The 17,905-nt window shown below is 40.9% G+C and overlaps 1 protein-coding gene across 1 annotated transcript in view; it reads left to right on the top strand.

Moving 5' to 3' along the window:
* ERBB4 (erb-b2 receptor tyrosine kinase 4) overlaps positions 1–17,905 on the top strand; it is a 976,023-nt gene that overhangs the window by 743,037 nt on the left and 215,081 nt on the right. Inside the window, exons 7-12 of the mRNA XM_084642839.1 lie at positions 123–264; positions 2,948–3,061; positions 4,640–4,766; positions 9,860–9,933; positions 11,597–11,687; positions 13,473–13,672. Coding sequence (XP_084498965.1) covers positions 123–264; positions 2,948–3,061; positions 4,640–4,766; positions 9,860–9,933; positions 11,597–11,687; positions 13,473–13,672 — 748 coding nt within the window. The remainder of the gene's footprint in view (positions 1–122; positions 265–2,947; positions 3,062–4,639; positions 4,767–9,859; positions 9,934–11,596; positions 11,688–13,472; positions 13,673–17,905) is intronic.

Raw genomic sequence — 17,905 nt, 5'->3', positions numbered from 1 at the left:
ATGAAAGCTTATGCCCAAATAAATATGTTAGTCTCTAAGGTGCCACAAGTCCTCCCTCATTCTTTTTGCTGATACAGACTAACACGGCTACCCCTCTGAAACCTTGCTTTCTTGTGTTTCAGGCCTGCATGAATTTCAACGACAGCGGAGCATGTGTCACTCAGTGCCCCCAGACTTTTGTCTACAATCCTACCACCTTCCAGCTGGAGCACAACCACAATGCCAAATACACCTACGGAGCTTTTTGTGTCAAAAAGTGCCCACGTAAGTTACGTGACTGCTGCCTTTTTCACACTGTCATTGAAGTGCAAGCTGTGCAACTCTGCATGAGGACAACACTATTAAGAAACCATTGCTAGGCAATGTTAAGTTTAAAGCTAAGTAAATTGTGTAATAGCTCCAGGTATGCTCTTTGGCAGTCATACCTTGAAGTTATATGTTAATCAAAGAGAGTGACATTTTGGGATGCTGTTATAAAAATGCCCTGTACTAGGGCCCAAGGGGCGGGGTGGGGGACTTAAGTGGCTTTCAGTTTTTATGACTAACGCTTGTTATGTTTATGTTCTTATTTGGGCTTTGGTAACCTTAGGAAGTATCCTTTATTGAGTAAAACAGAAAATCTGTACTAAATGAAAAAGGTTTTACAAAGGTAGAAATTCTCGTTTCAGTAAAATAACTTGTTTATATAAATTATATGCATGCTAGATGTTAGTTAACTAGGAGTATATTCAGATATTCTCTTTCCCCCAAAAAGATGAAGACTAGTTAGTTCTGACCTTTCTTCCCCAAATTTAGAAATGAGTCACTAATTTTGTAACCCTCCTTTTCCTTAAATTCAAGAGTTTAATAATCCACTATTCCAGTTTGGGGTTATCTCTAACTATAACGATACTTTATACAGTACAAATTCTGAATACAATCCTTAAAGCATTAGGAAAAGCACTGTCATATTTTGACAAGGGCATTCTATCCTGTCCTGTCCTGTTCTATTCCAGTTCCTATTCTGGGCCCATGGCCAGGGTATCTGAGTTTTTTCCCCCATCTTGTTACTGTGCACCCTTTGATGATACAAACAAATGTAAAATGTATGCCAGTCTAAAATCTTCATTATGATGGAAGTAAGCTGTCTGTTTCTTAAAGGAAATAAAACTGTAAAAGAATGCTGAAATTAACAGGGGAGACCACCAAGCATCACTCCCATAGGGGGTCCTCCTATTCCACTCTAGAAACATCTTCCCTCCATTGAAACCCCAGGACTAGAGCTGGACACACACATTTGCAGTTAATTGTTTTAAGGATCATATTCTGGCAGTTTCAATTAATATTATTCTAAAGGATTCATTCAACCAGATGTACCTAAGATCCAACTACTTTACCTTTGGTGCCTTCAGGTGCCTACCGGAACCAAGAATCAACACAAATCTCTTCATCTTTTTCTCTTAGTGACAGGCACCTTTCTTTAACATTGCCTTCTCTCACATAACCATGTAGTTGTGTGTGTGTGTGAGAGAGAGCACATGCACGCATAACAAAAATCCAAACAAAACACACACACTGCCCTGCACACACTTCTTCCCCTGGGGAGAGGATGAGAGAAGAACCATGACACAGATACTAGTCACATTGCTTAATGAACTGCTGGAAAGTCCAGGGATACTAAAATGATCGGCATAGTGTAAAGACCCCTCTATAGAATAGGTGGAGATTAGTGTCATTCCACCGGTAACTGGAAGGCCTTCTTCTTGGCCTATAGGGATGACGGCTGGTTTCATGCTGGGTTGACACATGATATAGCCATTCAGTTTCATCTACCCATGTTTGCAGAAAGCCCTCACCCTCAGCCCCAGGCTGATTTGCAGTTGGCTTGAGGATTTTTGCACATATTCTGCACAGCTCTAATCATGGCATAAAATTAAGTGCAAGTGTAATGGCAACAGACCCCGGTCGTCAGCAAACCTGGGACCTCTGGAGCTTAGTGCATGAGCCTCTACCGCATGAGCTAAAAGCCAACTGGCTGTTAGCTAAAGCTCTAGAGCAGACTTGTATTTCTCTCTCCCCCTCTCTCCCCCCCCCCACACGCCCAGTGCCATTAGATGGGACAGAACACCACACCCAGAAGGTGTGTGGGTTACACAAGTTTATTGGCCACCATTAAAATCATAGCAGTTATCACACTGTAGAATTTACCGCTACTGTGGTATTCCGTATAATTGCAATGGGGAAAACCATGATCATTGTGGTAACAATTAAAAACTGTGACTCTTAATATCAAGTACTAAATTCTTCCACTGTTACTTACATTGAGTAGTAGCATACTCTAGGAGCAATGCCTTTGATTTCAGCAATAGCTCCATTATGTTAATGGTACCCAATATACTTGCAGTCTATGGAAACAAAAGATAGCTGGCATATAGGATATTTTCCCCAAAAAAGTCTAAGATAACTCACTCTCTCTTGGTAGTTTCAGGTATTTAAAATCAACAATTCTTCATTAGTTTTTCTTTCCACAGTATGTTTCTTCTCAAGGCCCTATATACAGGACACATGGGTATTGTAGGCATGTATGTGACTTCTGTTGAAGTCCTTCAGACAGATATCTGCCCGTTGCTGTATTTTCAGCAGTTGGATTCAAAAGGGATGACAATATTTTCAAAACATTTTTCAAAATCATATTGGGTAAAATTGTCATAAAGGTTTGCGTCATGTAGGTGCCTACATCCTATTTTCAGAGGTGACATGGGCACCGAGGAGAATTGGTCTCTATAACTTTCAGTGGGACTTAAGCTCCTAAGTACTTAACTCACTTAGGAGCGCCTGAAAATCTTACCCGTCATTAAAATATTCAAGGCCATAATTAACTCATATTGATTTTCAGAACCCCCCAAATCATCCTCCAATATTACTTAATATACTGGCTTGTTTCTGAGCACTGCACTATTCCTTTCAGATAACTTTGTGGTAGATTCCAGCTCTTGTGTACGTGCCTGTCCCAGCTCCAAGATGGAGGTTGAAGAAAATGGTATAAAGATGTGCAAACCCTGCACTGACATTTGTCCTAAAGGTAGGTTATCATTTATTATAGCCTTGCTTGAATTTACTCTGCACTCTCGTAGAGCAAAGCAGGGTATTACTTTTAAATTAAGTGTATTCATGAATAAGTTCTAGGATATCCAGTACTAAGTGCCTTTGGGCATCCACAGAGCATAGAACTACAATGGCTGCCATGAGAAGAGTATTCCAAAAGATAATGTAGTGCAGGGTTATCGCTGGACCATGGAAATATTGTCAAAAGGCTCATTTCTTCTTTGGGAAAAGTAGGGATAGTTTTTGGCCATTTGAGTGGAATAGACCTGTAGGTTTTTGTTATTGGTGGTGGTTGGAATTTGTTAATGTTCACTGGTTTGAAAGCGTATCTGTTGGAACCTTTCAGGACCATTTCCAAAGCCCTGATTCTTCACTACCTTTATCGTCATCTTTGTGGGATGTCCCAGCAAACTGCTCGTACAACTGCTGGGTTTCTGCTCTCTCAAAGCAGAGACCTGAGGTTCTCCTGCCTCCTCTCTGAATGGCTTTGAGAGACAAGAGACCCTCTCCCTTCCCTCCAGTAGCATTGATGAAATATCTAAATCCCTCCTCTGCCTCACCAGGAAGCTTCCAGATGGAAACCTGAGTCATTTTGCTGTCCCAGCAGCTCTGTGTCTATGGGAGTCTTGAGGCTTCTTCTTGCTATATGGAGGTTTCAACAGCAATGGGAACAAAATACTGCCAATTTTCCTTACCACAAACCTGTGTCATAACAGGGGAGATGCCAGCTAGCTCACCAGACAGCTACATAAAATCTGGTCCAATCAGCAAACAGCTACCCCACACAGGGCATCATGAAACAGATAAATGCAAGGATTTCTGCCTTATGCTGATCAATACAACTAGCCTTACCATGTTCAAAATTGAATGCAAAATTCATCTCCACAACATAGCTTTCCTGCAACAGACACCTCTTTCCCACATAGGCACATGTGCATGTACACACCATTTTCCATTCAAGTGCTTACTCTGACCTGTTGGGCAGAAGGAGAGAAATAACTGATTGTCATTTAAACACCTGGGAGGGGCTCAGATGCTTTGCTGATAGCTGTCACTGTTAGAGCCTAGTTAGGCAGGTAGATTGATATGTTGTTTTATTGTGTAATCTAGGGAACTGGATGTTCCTATGGGCAATGTATACCCCAGAGCATGCAAGGTTGGAATTAACTGGCCATAAGGACCCTGAAGGGAAGTTTCTAGCACTGTTGCCCCCTTATGAAAGATACAACAGCCAAGCAATGATGCTAACGAGGCAAGAGTCTTTCCAGGCCCAGTTGGAATGTCAGTTGGATGGTGAAAGGGAATGAAGATGCCATTGGCACTTCCTGCCTAAAAGTCTATATCACAAGTACTCAGCGATATTTTTCACTCCTTGGGAAGTTTGTCCTCATGTTCATGTTGAGGGGCGGGCAATGGCTCAAATTGATGCTTGTTTTACCAGAACCATTCTGCCCATCCCCGGAGGAAATGAAAGCTCAGGTGAATAAGGAGCAAACATTTATTGATTCATTTAATCTTCTTGCGAGTTGTTTTCATGGGGTTCTTGTTTCGGCAGCATGTGATGGCATCGGCACAGGGAGTTTGACGTCCGCTCAAACCGTTGACTCCAACAACATTGACAAGTTCATAAACTGTACCAAGATCAACGGGAACCTGATCTTTCTTGTCACCGGGATTCATGGGTGAGCACTAACACATTTTTGCACAGTATGTTACAGGTCTGGCTGCGGGACAGAACTAGCTGTGGACACTTCTGATTTGTATGGTTGTAGGAATGCATGACTAAAGAGAAGCCCTGAGATAAATTGGTTTTCTGCTCACTTTTTGAAGTGCTGGTACAGCCAGCTTGATTCTCACATTCAGCTTTTATGAAACAAAGGATAAGAAAGAAAGTTTGTGCTGGGAAAAGGAAAAACAATTGGGTCATATGTTCAGTTTAGGAGACCCTGGCTGCTGGATTGGAGTGACAGCTGGTCAGGGATTGTGGGGAGAGAACAGTTCACTTCCACTGATTTTCTTATCTTGAACTAAAAATGGGCCTAATCTGCAAAATGTGGATCCAGATCTGAGGGAAGAACCTTAATTGATTTAAATGGCCATAACTCCCTTGCCTATGAGAATGCACAGCAGCTGAAGATCCGCCCCCTAGACTTTGAACATAAGACAAGATATGGCTGTGAAATGTGCATTCACGTTTGTATTGCAAATACCCACAATGCTCAAGCGGGTTGTATCTCCTGTGTTTCGGTTCAGACATATCTGTACCTTGAATCCTTCCAAGCATTATCAAAGGTTCGGAGACAACTTTAGAGAGAGAGTTATAAGAACCAAGGTTTGAGTTGGTTATATCTTGCTTAAGGAAGGTATACCAAAGGCTTAATCAGCACTTTAGATTATGTTTTGGTGCCTCATTTGGTCACCATTAAAGTCAACAGTTAGCACTAATGATGTTATCTTGTATGAATGGGCATCATTTCCCAAATGAAAGGCCTCCTGGGGAAAGAAATTCTGTGTTTTAGATATAGGTGATGGTAGCTAGCAGTTTTCTCACACAGTCTTCCTTCCATCCTGAAAGGATTATCTTTGGTAGGACAACATATGATTAGCTCTCCTTTTTAATTCAGCCCTCACGTGAGCATCAGTCATCAGCCAAGATGAATTAAGGAGCCACTTTGGTGAGGTATAACAGTACTCATCATAAAGAACAAAATCCAGCAGATAGATTAGCACAGTCAAGTATGTGGAAATGTTGCTGTTATGACTACAAGTACTTTGCTGTTATGAGTGTAATTTCTTTCTTTGCTGTGTGGTAACAACAAAGACTATTCAATTATCTCTGCCACTACATAGCTTTTAAATCTTTACATCCGATCTGTAGGCTCCTTAAAGTTTTCAGCATCAGATGTTGAGAGCTGAGATCTAATTACCGTTCCCATGCCAAATCGATGCTTGCAACTTTGCCGCCGCATGGGGAAAGCATGGTTAACAACACTACAACAAAGGATCTGAAACCAAATTTTGACATGACTAATAGTGGTGGATTTTTCCATAGTCGTCCTGTGTGTTCTGGTATGTAGGAAAATCATAATGGCCTATATCAGGATGTATCTTTCAGACTGCCCTTAGGGATGAGGCGAAAGAAGTCTGATTCCATAATATTTGAATTTGTTATAGGGGCCAATTGTAGTGCACCATCACCTACAGCATGATCCAGAGCACACTGAGGTCAGTGTAAAGACTCCATGGGAGTTGGATCTGGACCCTAGAGCTTGATGGTGATAAAACAGGGAAGTTAGAGTTTGACTGTATAGATGGTCTTATCTCTCACAGCAGGGACTACAGCATGAAAGGTTAATGTAGCATGGGATAAAGCATAGAAATGGACAAAGAACCAGGTGTAAGCAATTCAAAGAAGTGCTGCGGCAGACTTGGGGAATCACTGAAGAGGGTCACCCAGGAGTCAGTGGTCACACCTCACACTTTCTAATATGTACAAATGGCCAACCAAGGAGGCTGCGATAAATTTGTTAAACTCACATGACAGAAAGAAGGTTAGAAAACACAAGAAAGGCACAAGAAAAATGTAAGGGAGTCTGAACATATTGTGTGCTTTAGCCAATGCATTAAGTGAAATGTAATTTTGAGTATTTTTAGGGTATTAGCTGCAAAAATGTAGAACAGAACTATGAGCTGAATTGTGCTCATGAATCTCTGTAGCATCAAGCAAGAAGTTGGGGCAAAAATGACCATGGAATAAAATCATATTCTCTGAAAAAGGATCTAAATTATGGACTAGAAATAAAAGACAAGCACAAAAGCTAAAATATATTGCTGTGTTGGAACAGTGGAATATAAGCTTGTGACATTCATGTTGAAACCATACCATGCTCTAATCAGTGTCCTGCATGAAAAGACTAATACCAGTCTTAAGCAGCACAGTGGACTTAATCTTGAGCATTACATTGGAAATAGGCCACAGATCTTGAAAAGAACAGGCTGGAGAAATATGCATCATTTTTGAAAAAAGAAGAGCTCAGAGAATGAATTAAAATAACATTATAGTGCGGGGGCTTTTGTTTGTTTGTTTAAATTTATTAAATTTTACAAAGTATATTTACAGAAAAGAAGTTACAAGAGCAGAAACAACTTGCAAAATAGAATTAAACCAAACGTACGTTAAATAAATTGACAGTGTATTGCAATAATAATCAAATACATATTTGCCGCTCATCATTTTAAATAAGGAAGTTGTTTCCATGAGTGCATACATTCATGATGAATTCTAGCCTATTCTCTTTAGAAATGTATACTCTCTCATATTTCAAGTCGTAGGAATTAACAGTCTGTGGGGAACGGGGAATTAAGAGGAGTTTTTACAGTGGGGGAGAATCATTTTAATTGCAGAGGTCATTAAAAGCATGTGTGCATGTGTGTGTTTTTTTAAATACTTTGCCTAATGAAGTACAAGATGCTTGTTTGTATTTTACCCTCACTGGGTGGGGAGTTGACTGTTAACTATTTAAATAGTATTGGCTCTTTGATTAATAGATACATATAGTATACTACCCTTCCCTTTTCTAGAGCAGCTTTGTAAAAATATTGCATCTCCACTCTTTTGATTCATTTGTTAGTTTACAAGACCTGTTAAGATAAATAGGGTCTAGTGAATAGCCCATTGACGTCAATGGATGTTACCTTTCCATTAACTTCAATAGGCTTTGGATAATGCGCGTAGTCTTTGTCAGTGTTAATACACGGCTTCTCCCTAAGTGTATGAGTGAAGTGAACTTCATTAATGCATGTGTGTACAATCTGGCAATCTGAGACTGAGAAAGCATTGGCTGAAATACAGAATGAGATACCTTTATCGTCCAGAGGTGGTACTGGCTGTGATGGATGGTCTGGAAGCTTTGTAGTTTTAAAAAATAGTATGCCTTGAGAAAAAAAGTCACTGAAATCATTTCCATAAGCTCACTCTAAATCATTTTTAATACCTAACCGCAGAGACAGGGGTTGGAATTCAGGAATGGAAATTCATAGAAAAAGATAACCCAGAGCAGTTTGCGCAAAAAGTTTTTAGAGCACTAAATGTGCAGAATGTATCCCCACCAGCAATGCTGGTGATATGGTATTTCCAGGACTGCTTTGTTACCATGTTTCAAGAAGCGAGGATTAAAATACATATGAGACTAGCTGGGACCCAAAATTCTTTGCGTGTTCTTATGATCACACATAGAAGGTGCTAAATGAAGGAAGCTATCAACAGGAAGTTGGCCCTTGCAGTATGAAGTTAGTGAACTGCGGCTCACTTGTTCTCTACAAGTCCCATAATAGGACAGTTTAGTTTAATAAAGGCACTGGTGCATGAGAGGTATTCATTTATGGCCTGATTCAAAGCCTCTTAAAGTCAATCAGAGGACTGTCATTGACTTCAGTGGCCTTTGGATCAGGTTCTTAATCTCCTGTGTTTGGAGAGAAAGCTCAGGTAAGATTGAGCTAACATCAGCATGCACAGAAAATGCATCTTCCGTGATTTTTACGTGCAATGGCAATAAAAATAAGTGGCCTAATGATAAAATATAATTGGAATAGCTGGGGAAGAATGTATTATCCTACAGTTTTGTAAGAAGAGAAAATGGTTATATAAGATACATTGGCTTCACTTCTTTATTGGTGTGAACTTTTTTTGTCCTAAAATACTCACTGATATTGGGATGGGGATGTTTTATCCCGTAGTCTCATGTTTAGCAAAGAGAGCTTTTTTAAAATTAATGGATTTCAAAAGAAAAATTGTATTTCTATGCTGAATCCTCAAAACCTGCCATCTTTTTTTACGAGAGCTCCAATTTGGTAAAATTAAGGGTACAATATTTCTGTGGTCCACTGGGCTTTAGGTTACGTTCCAGAGCTCATTTCACTCCTGTTCACCTGGAAATGCTCTCTGTAAAGGTTAGAAGTAACCCCCATTACTCTGTCACTGCACTTAATCCTGAGGGTTTGCCTGTAAAGGCAGCATGTTTGATTACCCTTGTATACCAATCCCAAGAGTGACGTCTCTTGGAAAGGCAAATAATGAGACGTTGGGAATGCATTCTTCACCTTTTCTGAGATTGCCTTCCATCCCAGGGATGTATTTTTCTTTTTTTTAAAGAATGCAAACATTCCATAGCACGGTATTACACAAGAACCTTTCCTTGTCCTTTTTTCAGATCAGCATTTTCATATAAGTATTCTTCTATGGAGGGGTCACAGTGTAATAAAGTTTACATTAAGGGGGTACCTTTCAGGAGAATGTTCTCTTACTTTCTTTTATATGCTGTGATAGGCAAAGGGTCATGAAATAAGACAACTCCAGCATTGTCTGCACTAGCATATTCTGGCTAAAACTTTTAAATTTCTTTTGAGCACCTCAATTTTGGGGTGGCAAACTTGAAACACCTTGGAGAAAGCCTGATTTCCAGAGAAGACGGGAGCTCAGGACTTTTTGATAATCAACCCTTTGCGGTTTGATTTTCATGAGCATAGATATTTCCCAAAATGTTTTAAAGGTGATGAAGCTGAACCTTCCATCAAGCTGAACTGAAAGATGTTGGGCTCAGGACTTCTGGGGAAACACTCAAGGCTCAGGAAGTTAATGAATTGAAAAATGACTTGGTGTACTTGCTACCTAAAAGCAAGGTGCTGATATTCCGAATACTGCTACTATATAATGTACTTTCATAAGCCTGCTCATTTTATATTAAGAACATTATAATATGTCCTTCTAATCTTCCAGGGACCCCTATCACACAATTGCAGCAATGGACCCAGAGAAATTAAATATCTTCCAAACAGTCAGAGAGATAACAGGTAACTCACATTTGTGATCCTACATAATTAGGGCTCTTTACTTATTTTGTATTTGCCATTTGTTTATATTTAAAGGATACATATTTTTAACTGACTATGCCGCAAGTTGGATAAACCTTTAATGCTTAACCTCTTCAGTATCAGTTGTTGCTTACAAGTACATATTCTTTGTTCCTATTAATGCAGAATGTCGTCTAACTCTGGGGTTCTGAACCTAGGGCATACAAACAGGTGTCAGGAGGTCAGGACCTTCTTGCAAGAAGGCGATCCTGGTTAGATACAAGCAAGATGGGAGGAGGACTTTGGGGGGGCTCCTGATAGGGAAAAAGTGGTTGCTGTAAGGAAAAGTTTCCGTCCTACTGCTCTGACTTAAATATATATCTTTAATTCATTGCTGTGGGGGAGTTTAGTTTGTGAGTCCCATTGGTTTGTGACACTTAATGGGACTAGTATGGTTCGAACTCCATAGAGTGCTTCATGAACTTCCACCATGTTTGCTCCAGTTTCAGCTCACCGGGCCGTGAAGTGAAATACCACAGCTCTGTGTTCTCCATTGACTGCTGTTTCCAGTGATTTATATATAATTAAGGACAAGCAACAACCACATAGACAAGCTCTACCCACTGTGGGATGGTTATCATGGGGAGGAGTTTAAGCAAGCTCTTGCCGTTTTTAAATGACCTTATAGTACATGCCCCTGAATGTTTTACCACTCAAAAATCAGGGACAAATTGTGCCCTAACTTACATCCACTAGCAACCCCAATTGGTCAGCAGAGTTACCAATGTGCAAGTGAGTTCTGGATCTCACCCTAAATAATGAAGTGTCTTAGGTAATATAGGCAACAACTCAGAAAGGTACATAACTAGCAAACATTAAGCACCCAAATAGTCCCATTGAAGGTCACAGCTTTAAGTCCCATTGATGTCAGTAGGACTATTCACATGCTTAAGTTCCTTGTTAAATGAGGGTCATCATGATGCCAGGCACCTGGGGACTGTGTGATTCATGGTCTTCCTGCTATGCATGTGCTGCTAGGGAGGGCATCCGTGCCGCAATGATATGTGTTTCTGTCACTCCTCCCCATCCCCGTGATTCATATTTATATCACCCCAGCGATTCATATTTATGTCACTGCCTGTCCTGGAACATCACAATGCCACATGTGGCAGAGAGGAGACTGGACTACAATGCCTCAAATCCAAATTCTCAGAACTGTTTCAAAACTGGGATATTTTATTAGATTTAGCTATAGCAAAATGAACTCAACTAACATGTGGGTTTTTCACACGTGTGTTCCTCAGCTCATGCATATCTTGATTTTGTCTGCTGACTTTTGCTAGAAAAAAGCTGGGAAACCTAAGAAGTGTTGAATTTGCTCATACATTACAAGACTTCTCCCATCTCTGGTCTCTGGGAGTGGACTAGTTCTGAGTTTTCTAAAACAACATATTTACAAATCTTTGCTCTTCTGGAGGAGTCTATTCTATAGTGACTGACATTCATAGACAGTATCCTGCATCATTCATTACCCACCTATTTCTGCTTCTCAGACCCATGCTATCCTTTTATCATTCTTTCATAATTCAAGTATGTCATAAAGCAGTTTCTGTGGTTTAGATGATGAGACACTTGCTAACATATCTGATTTTATCTCCTTCAGGTTTCTTGAATATTCAGTCATGGCCCCAAAACATGACAGATTTCCGTGTGTTTTCCAACTTGGTTACTATAGGTGGAAGAGCCCTATATAGGTAAGATGTGCTTTTCTCTATTTGTGTTATAATTTATACTGTGCTCTTGCCCTTCAACGACTATCATGTCATAGAATCATAGAATATCAGGGTTGAAAGGGACCTCAGGAGGTCATCTGGTCCAACCCCCTGCTCAAAGCAGGACCTAATCCCCAACTAAATCATCCCAGCCAGGGCTCTGTCAAGCCTGACCTTAAAAATATCTAAGCATAGCATAGAATGTAAAGTCCTTCATGAGGACCAACTGCATAATCACTAAGCATATGTCTCAATTACCAATGTATTCACTAACACTGGACTAACAGCTTTAAACTGCGCAAACGCTATTGACCCTGTTAATTATGTTGCTTTAAAAATCATTGCTTCCCAGTTTCCTGCCACAGTAATCCACTCCCCAGCCCCACAATACCATGAACGATAGAACGTGCAGTGTGCCCAGTCTTGCTCCTCATGCTCCAGACCTTTGACTCATGAAACAGTAGCAGTAGTTCTGAAGATTATGATTTATGACAGATACCGTGTTCTGTTGTAAAGGAATATCACACTTGACTGTGTTGACTCAGATGCCTTTTGCCTCTCTCACAGTGCACTCGTGATAGGGTGCATATTGTTTCCTAAAAGGCAGTAGAAGAGAACAACAGGGATGATCACTGAGCTGCCCCCGGCAGCGTTGCAAAATATGGCACCTGCAATAGTTTGCCAGTTCCCCTGTGTCAAGTGTCGGTTCGGTATGAAAACTGATGTGGAGAGGTAGCTGTTGGAGGGAGCAAATGTAGTAAGACATAATGGGGGAGTGAGACAATACATCTATATGATACATACAGCAACCCCTGGCTCCGGTGGAATGAAATGTTAGGAAATCCTGATATCATAGACAGCCCAAGCAGATTATGAATAGCAGGGAAACCTTGAGATTGAATTACAGCCCCGGATTCAGTTTTGAAGTAGCAATTTTCATTTAGAGCATCTGGAAAACAATTACAATCATTAAAATACATGAAGTAATCTAGAGAATACCCTGATTTCTGGCTTCACTCATTTTCAACTGTAAAATAATGTACATCAGCCTCTCCATGTTGCACAGGGAACTCGTACTCTTCCTATGATGAAGGGAGATAACCAGATACTTTGATACAAGAAAAAAAAAACAAACCCAAATGCTTGAAAGCATTCTGGAGGAATGTTCTTGAAAATAATCATTTCTTCTCATATTACTATAGCTGGCATTAATGTGACTCCTGAGAGAGGACTTTTGCACATTATGTGGGACCGCATCATTCTCTTTCATTTATAGCTGCTCCCAGTATTACTCCCCCCATCTTTTTTTGGAAACCTTCCTTCTTTTCTGCAGTTGTCAGCATAGCACTTGAACTCAAAACAGCGAGAGTGGGTGAAACTGTATTATGTGCCACAGAGGCCAGTAACATCTGTAAACCTCCAGTCAGGGCGGGAGCAGGAGAATCACAGCTTATAGTATCATACCCCTGATAGCACAGTCCCGCTCCACTAGACAAGTCAGCAAGGCTGCTTTGTGGTCTCTTACACTCAGTGTGTCTCTTACACACATGCTCATTCACTGCTTTACAGCCGCGTAACTATACTGACCTGCTATGAATCTTTGAACCATGCTGTGTGTATGTGGCATTGGAAGCACTTGAAACTAAACTCCCTTCTTGAGTTGTCCTTTATTAATACTCCTTTTAGGTAAGACGTGCCATTGTCACTTCATGCATGGGATAAATCACACATTCCAGGGCTATTCACTGCTTATGTTTGCTCCTGCAGCGGCCTTTCCTTACTCATCCTCAAGCAACAGGCAATTACCTCTCTACAGTTCCAGTCCCTGAAGCAGATCAGTGCTGGCAACATCTACATCACTGACAATACCAACCTGTGTTACTATCACACCATCAACTGGACCAGCCTCTTCAGCACGCCCAATCAAAAGACAGTGATCCACCGAAACAAAAAGCCTGAGAACTGCAGTAAGTACTTCTGCTCAATGCATACGTTTTGTTTGTTATGGGTTTGCGGGTGTATACACAGAACGAATGTGATATGGTGGGCCAGATTCCCAACTGGTGTCACTCTGCATTCAGTGCTGTCAGTGGAGCTACATCAATTTACACTAGCTGAGGATCTGGCCCAGCTTGCCTCTGATGAGATTTATAGGCAATTACAGAGCATGCGGGTGTGAGCAACTGAAAAACGATAATGCTGCTGGCTCACCATGTTTTGACTCTCGGACACTGAGCTTCCCACTGTTAGAAACCCAGTTTCACAATTACAATCTCTAAAGCAATAAATGTGAAGTGAATGTAGTGGTCCTGAAAAGGTGTTTGTTTGACAGCACTGAAAACTATAGCCCCACCAAAGTTCCTTAGAGGGCTAACATCGAGGAATATTTGGATGAGTTAATCTCTTTCACTCTCACTCCTTTCTTTCCTAGACCTCTCTGAGAAGGTTACCAATTGGGTGCTAATTAGTGCTGATAGAGTGGCATGTCTGTTAGAAACTGGATTAAGACCACTGTACCGGTGTGGCAGACAACATGATCATAGCTACACTGAAATTAGGCCAGGAATTTGCATGAAGGCAGCCACATCATGGCATCCGTACAGTTCATTGTAAGCATCTGCTAGTGCACTTCCAAGAGATCAGATTCATTAAATTACTTCACCCTTTAAGTGACATTTCCTGGATTTGTGCCTTTGCCAGCCAGAAATGTTACACTTGTGCTTTGTGCTCTCTTAGACTGTCGGACTGCGGTCCTCCTTTGTGTTTCCCCAGTCTCATGGCTCTCCCTTTGATCTCTAAGCTTGTGAATGTGGCTTGAATGCTGAATAAGCCCAGTCCCGCGTGCAGAAAGCACACATTTTTTAGCACCACCATCTCATCAGTCTTCACATATTGTTAGAAACCCCACCTTGGGCCCCACCATAATTTAGAGTAACCTCCTGGCTGCTTTCAGATGTGCCAACTGGAACAGCACCTAGTTGCTGGTCTAACAGCTGAGGGTTACTGGAATGCACGGTGCTCCAGCAATGCCAGCTCCAATTATCCCAGCGCTGGCTATAGCTGATCCTGGACCAATCCCTACTCTGTGGTGAGAGTTAGGGTTATGCCGGCTATATCCTGCACAAGGGAATGCTCAATTATGGTGGCTTCCTGGCTGCTTGCCCCTGCCTGAGCTGGCAGTGGGGAAGTGGCAAGGATCTGGCTGTATGCCTGCAATCTAGTAAGAGGCATGTGTTCAAAATAATTGTATGTGTTGTGACTGGCTATTCTTGGCCATTTGAGGTTCAGGGGGGAGAGAACTTTTTGGGCCAACTGCAAGATGGTGTAATATGGTGCCTGAGTAAGAACAAGTTCTTGAGCTAGATGCAGAAATCACTGGGATGAAATATATGGCCTATGTTATGCAGGAGATCAGACCAGATCCTCTTAATGGCTCCTTCTGGCCTTGAAATATATGACTCTATGAACCTTTTGGAGACAAGAAGCTTTCTCTTTTCTCTCCCACACTGAGTATTGCCATAAAGAGTGCTTTGAAAGGGTCACACCGTGTCAACCGCCGATTGGGTTCAATAGGCTGGCTAGGATGCTGCTGAATCCTTTCTTTTCAAGGAAGCAGCCACCCTCCCTCCTGTCTTGCCACAAAATAAAAACTCAAGCAAGAAATAGATGAGCAGGAAAAAACAGGGAGCCCCATACCTCATACAATAACAGTTCAACATTGCTTCAAGGTTGTTAGAGCTTGGAGACCATGTGTAAGAAGACAATCAAAAATAAATGGTCCAGGGTGAACCCAGCCGCATATGTGCGCTGGGGTGCTTTTCACTTCATAGAACAGTTTCTCATTTGTTGCACAGGCTTTGATTGCTTGGAGGCTTAGGTTGAACACAGTATTAAATGGTTGGGGAGCTGGAAAGTACACCCATATTAGCTGTCAGGAGTAGCTTTTCACCCTTTCATGTAATCTCAAAGTTCAGGAGGTTTTGAACTCGCAAAAGCTATCAGAACATGGAATTCCCTACCCTATCCAGAGATGGAAGCCTGCATCCATTGTCAGATTGTTTTATTGCAGTGTAGAGTCATGTCAGTGGATTTATATGGAAAATACAAACACTACCAGAAAATGTCAGAGGAAAATACAAACATCACCATTTTTTGGCCATAATAAAAAGTGTTTTTCAGCAGAAATAGATCAATATTTTGTGAAATTTTATATTAAAGGGACTGAATCACTGCTGATATTTCAGAAAGTCCTTGGTAAATGATGAAGACTTTAGGATCCTGGAACTTCACATGTGAGTAACTTCAGTGAAGTTGCCCACATATAGAAGTGTTTTCAGAAACAGGCCCCCAAACCAGAGCAATCAGTCTGAAGAACTAAGGAGGATAGGAACAGCAAGCCGATAGAAATTTGAGATATGCAAAGGATTAATGATTAATATACTGGATGACCCAGAGAAGTTTGTGACCGAGAAACTGAAAAAAGCTGTATCTTTGTTGTGTACTTTTGCTCACGTATCAGCAAAAGAAGGGACAAACAATTTAATTCTGTGTTAAGATATATGCAAACTTGAAAAAAGATACGTATATTGCATTCAGATGTTAATACTACATTGTGTCATTCCTTATCTTTGTAACTTATATTAGTGGTATTACATTTTTTTTTCTTGTTATACAAACATTTTAGAGGCCCCAACCATGTTAGGCGCTATTCAAACACAGAGAAAGAGCTAACGGTCTTAGGTCTTGATCCTGCAATTACTTATCCATGTGCTTTAACTTAACTATTGTTACTAGTCCTGTTAACTCCAATAGGAATACTCACAACAGTAATGTTAAGCATGTCCGTAAGTGTTTGCAGTGTCGGGTACGAAATAGGCAAGGCAACCAAAGGGTGGGAGATGAAGTGATTTGCCCAAGATCATACAGTTGGTCGGTGGCGGAGTCAGAAATACAATTGAAGTCTTCTGAGTTTCAGTCTACTGCCCCATCCCCGGAACCAGTGGTGCCCCGTAGATACTTCCATAACATTAACCATTTCAATTAATATTGAAGAACGATTCTTTTTAATGGATGTTCGCATTTAAAAATCAGGTAGTGAACCATCTAAAACAGGGGTGGGCAAACTTTTTGGCCCAAAGACCAGATCCAAAGTCCTGATGGGCCGGATCTGGCCTGCGGGCCGTAGTTTGCCCACCCCGATCTAAAATGTGATTGTTGTATACAAATGTAGGTATAATTTTTAGAAGATATTTTGGAAAAAAAATGATGAAACAGGATGGAGATAAAGAGAATGGGCTTTTGGATCTCTATCACTTTGAAAAACACTAGAGAATTATCCTGGGCAGGAAGTACACATTAATCTCCAGCATCATCAGCATTGGCCCATCATTATGTTTTTGCAGCTTCATAAAAACATGAACCATTTGGTGTTCACTCTGATAATTTATTCTATAGGAATAAAGGCCTGAGCACCTTTTAGGGTGGTGGTTCAGGTCAGGGCAATAAAGAATTTCTTCCGATTTGCAAAAGCAGCAGGTTGATTGAGCAAGCTTGATCTTTGCAAAATTGTCAGGGATTTGAAAGGAGCATCTACAGTTTGAAGAGGCTGAATAAGATGGCAGCTGATAACATGCAGAGAAAAGTTTTGTCCGACTTATTGGTTTAGTACTGTTCTACTGGTAACTGAATCATTGTTGAGTGCAAAATGTTTCTGGGAAAACTTTGAAACCATTCAGCCTAATATTAAGCCCAAATGTTTGAGAGATCTAAAACTATCCTGGACAAAACACAAAGAAGTATCAGTCTTGAGCCTTGTAATTAGACCAGATCTGAAGTGGGATTTGCTGCCTTGAAGGGTGAATACCACTTAATAACACAGGGTTCCTTTAAGAGTCACTCCTTTCATTTAGGACTAGAACAAGAGACAAATCCAGCATCAGTCCTCCTGGGGAATAGAAGAACTGTCCTAATATTTCCTTTCTATCTCATATGATTCAGTCATCCTTTGTGCAGAGTGTACATCCAGGAGTAACAGAGCATTAGCTAGGGCTGACAAGCCAGTGCCCCGATGTTGCTTTCAGGTGATAATTCGCGGCAGACGATAGATGTGTGTGCAGAAATTCAGATTTTTTTTTTTTTTTGCTGCACATAAGATACACATGGTGATGACAGGTTTCGTTCACCTGCACATCCACCAATGT

Source organism: Lepidochelys olivacea (genome assembly GCF_965140295.1).
Source record: "Lepidochelys olivacea isolate rLepOli2 genome assembly, chromosome: 11".
Classification (NCBI taxonomy): domain Eukaryota; kingdom Metazoa; phylum Chordata; order Testudines; family Cheloniidae; genus Lepidochelys; species Lepidochelys olivacea.
Note: the sequence above shows the minus strand (reverse complement) of the source record. Positions and strands in the feature narration are given on the sequence as shown.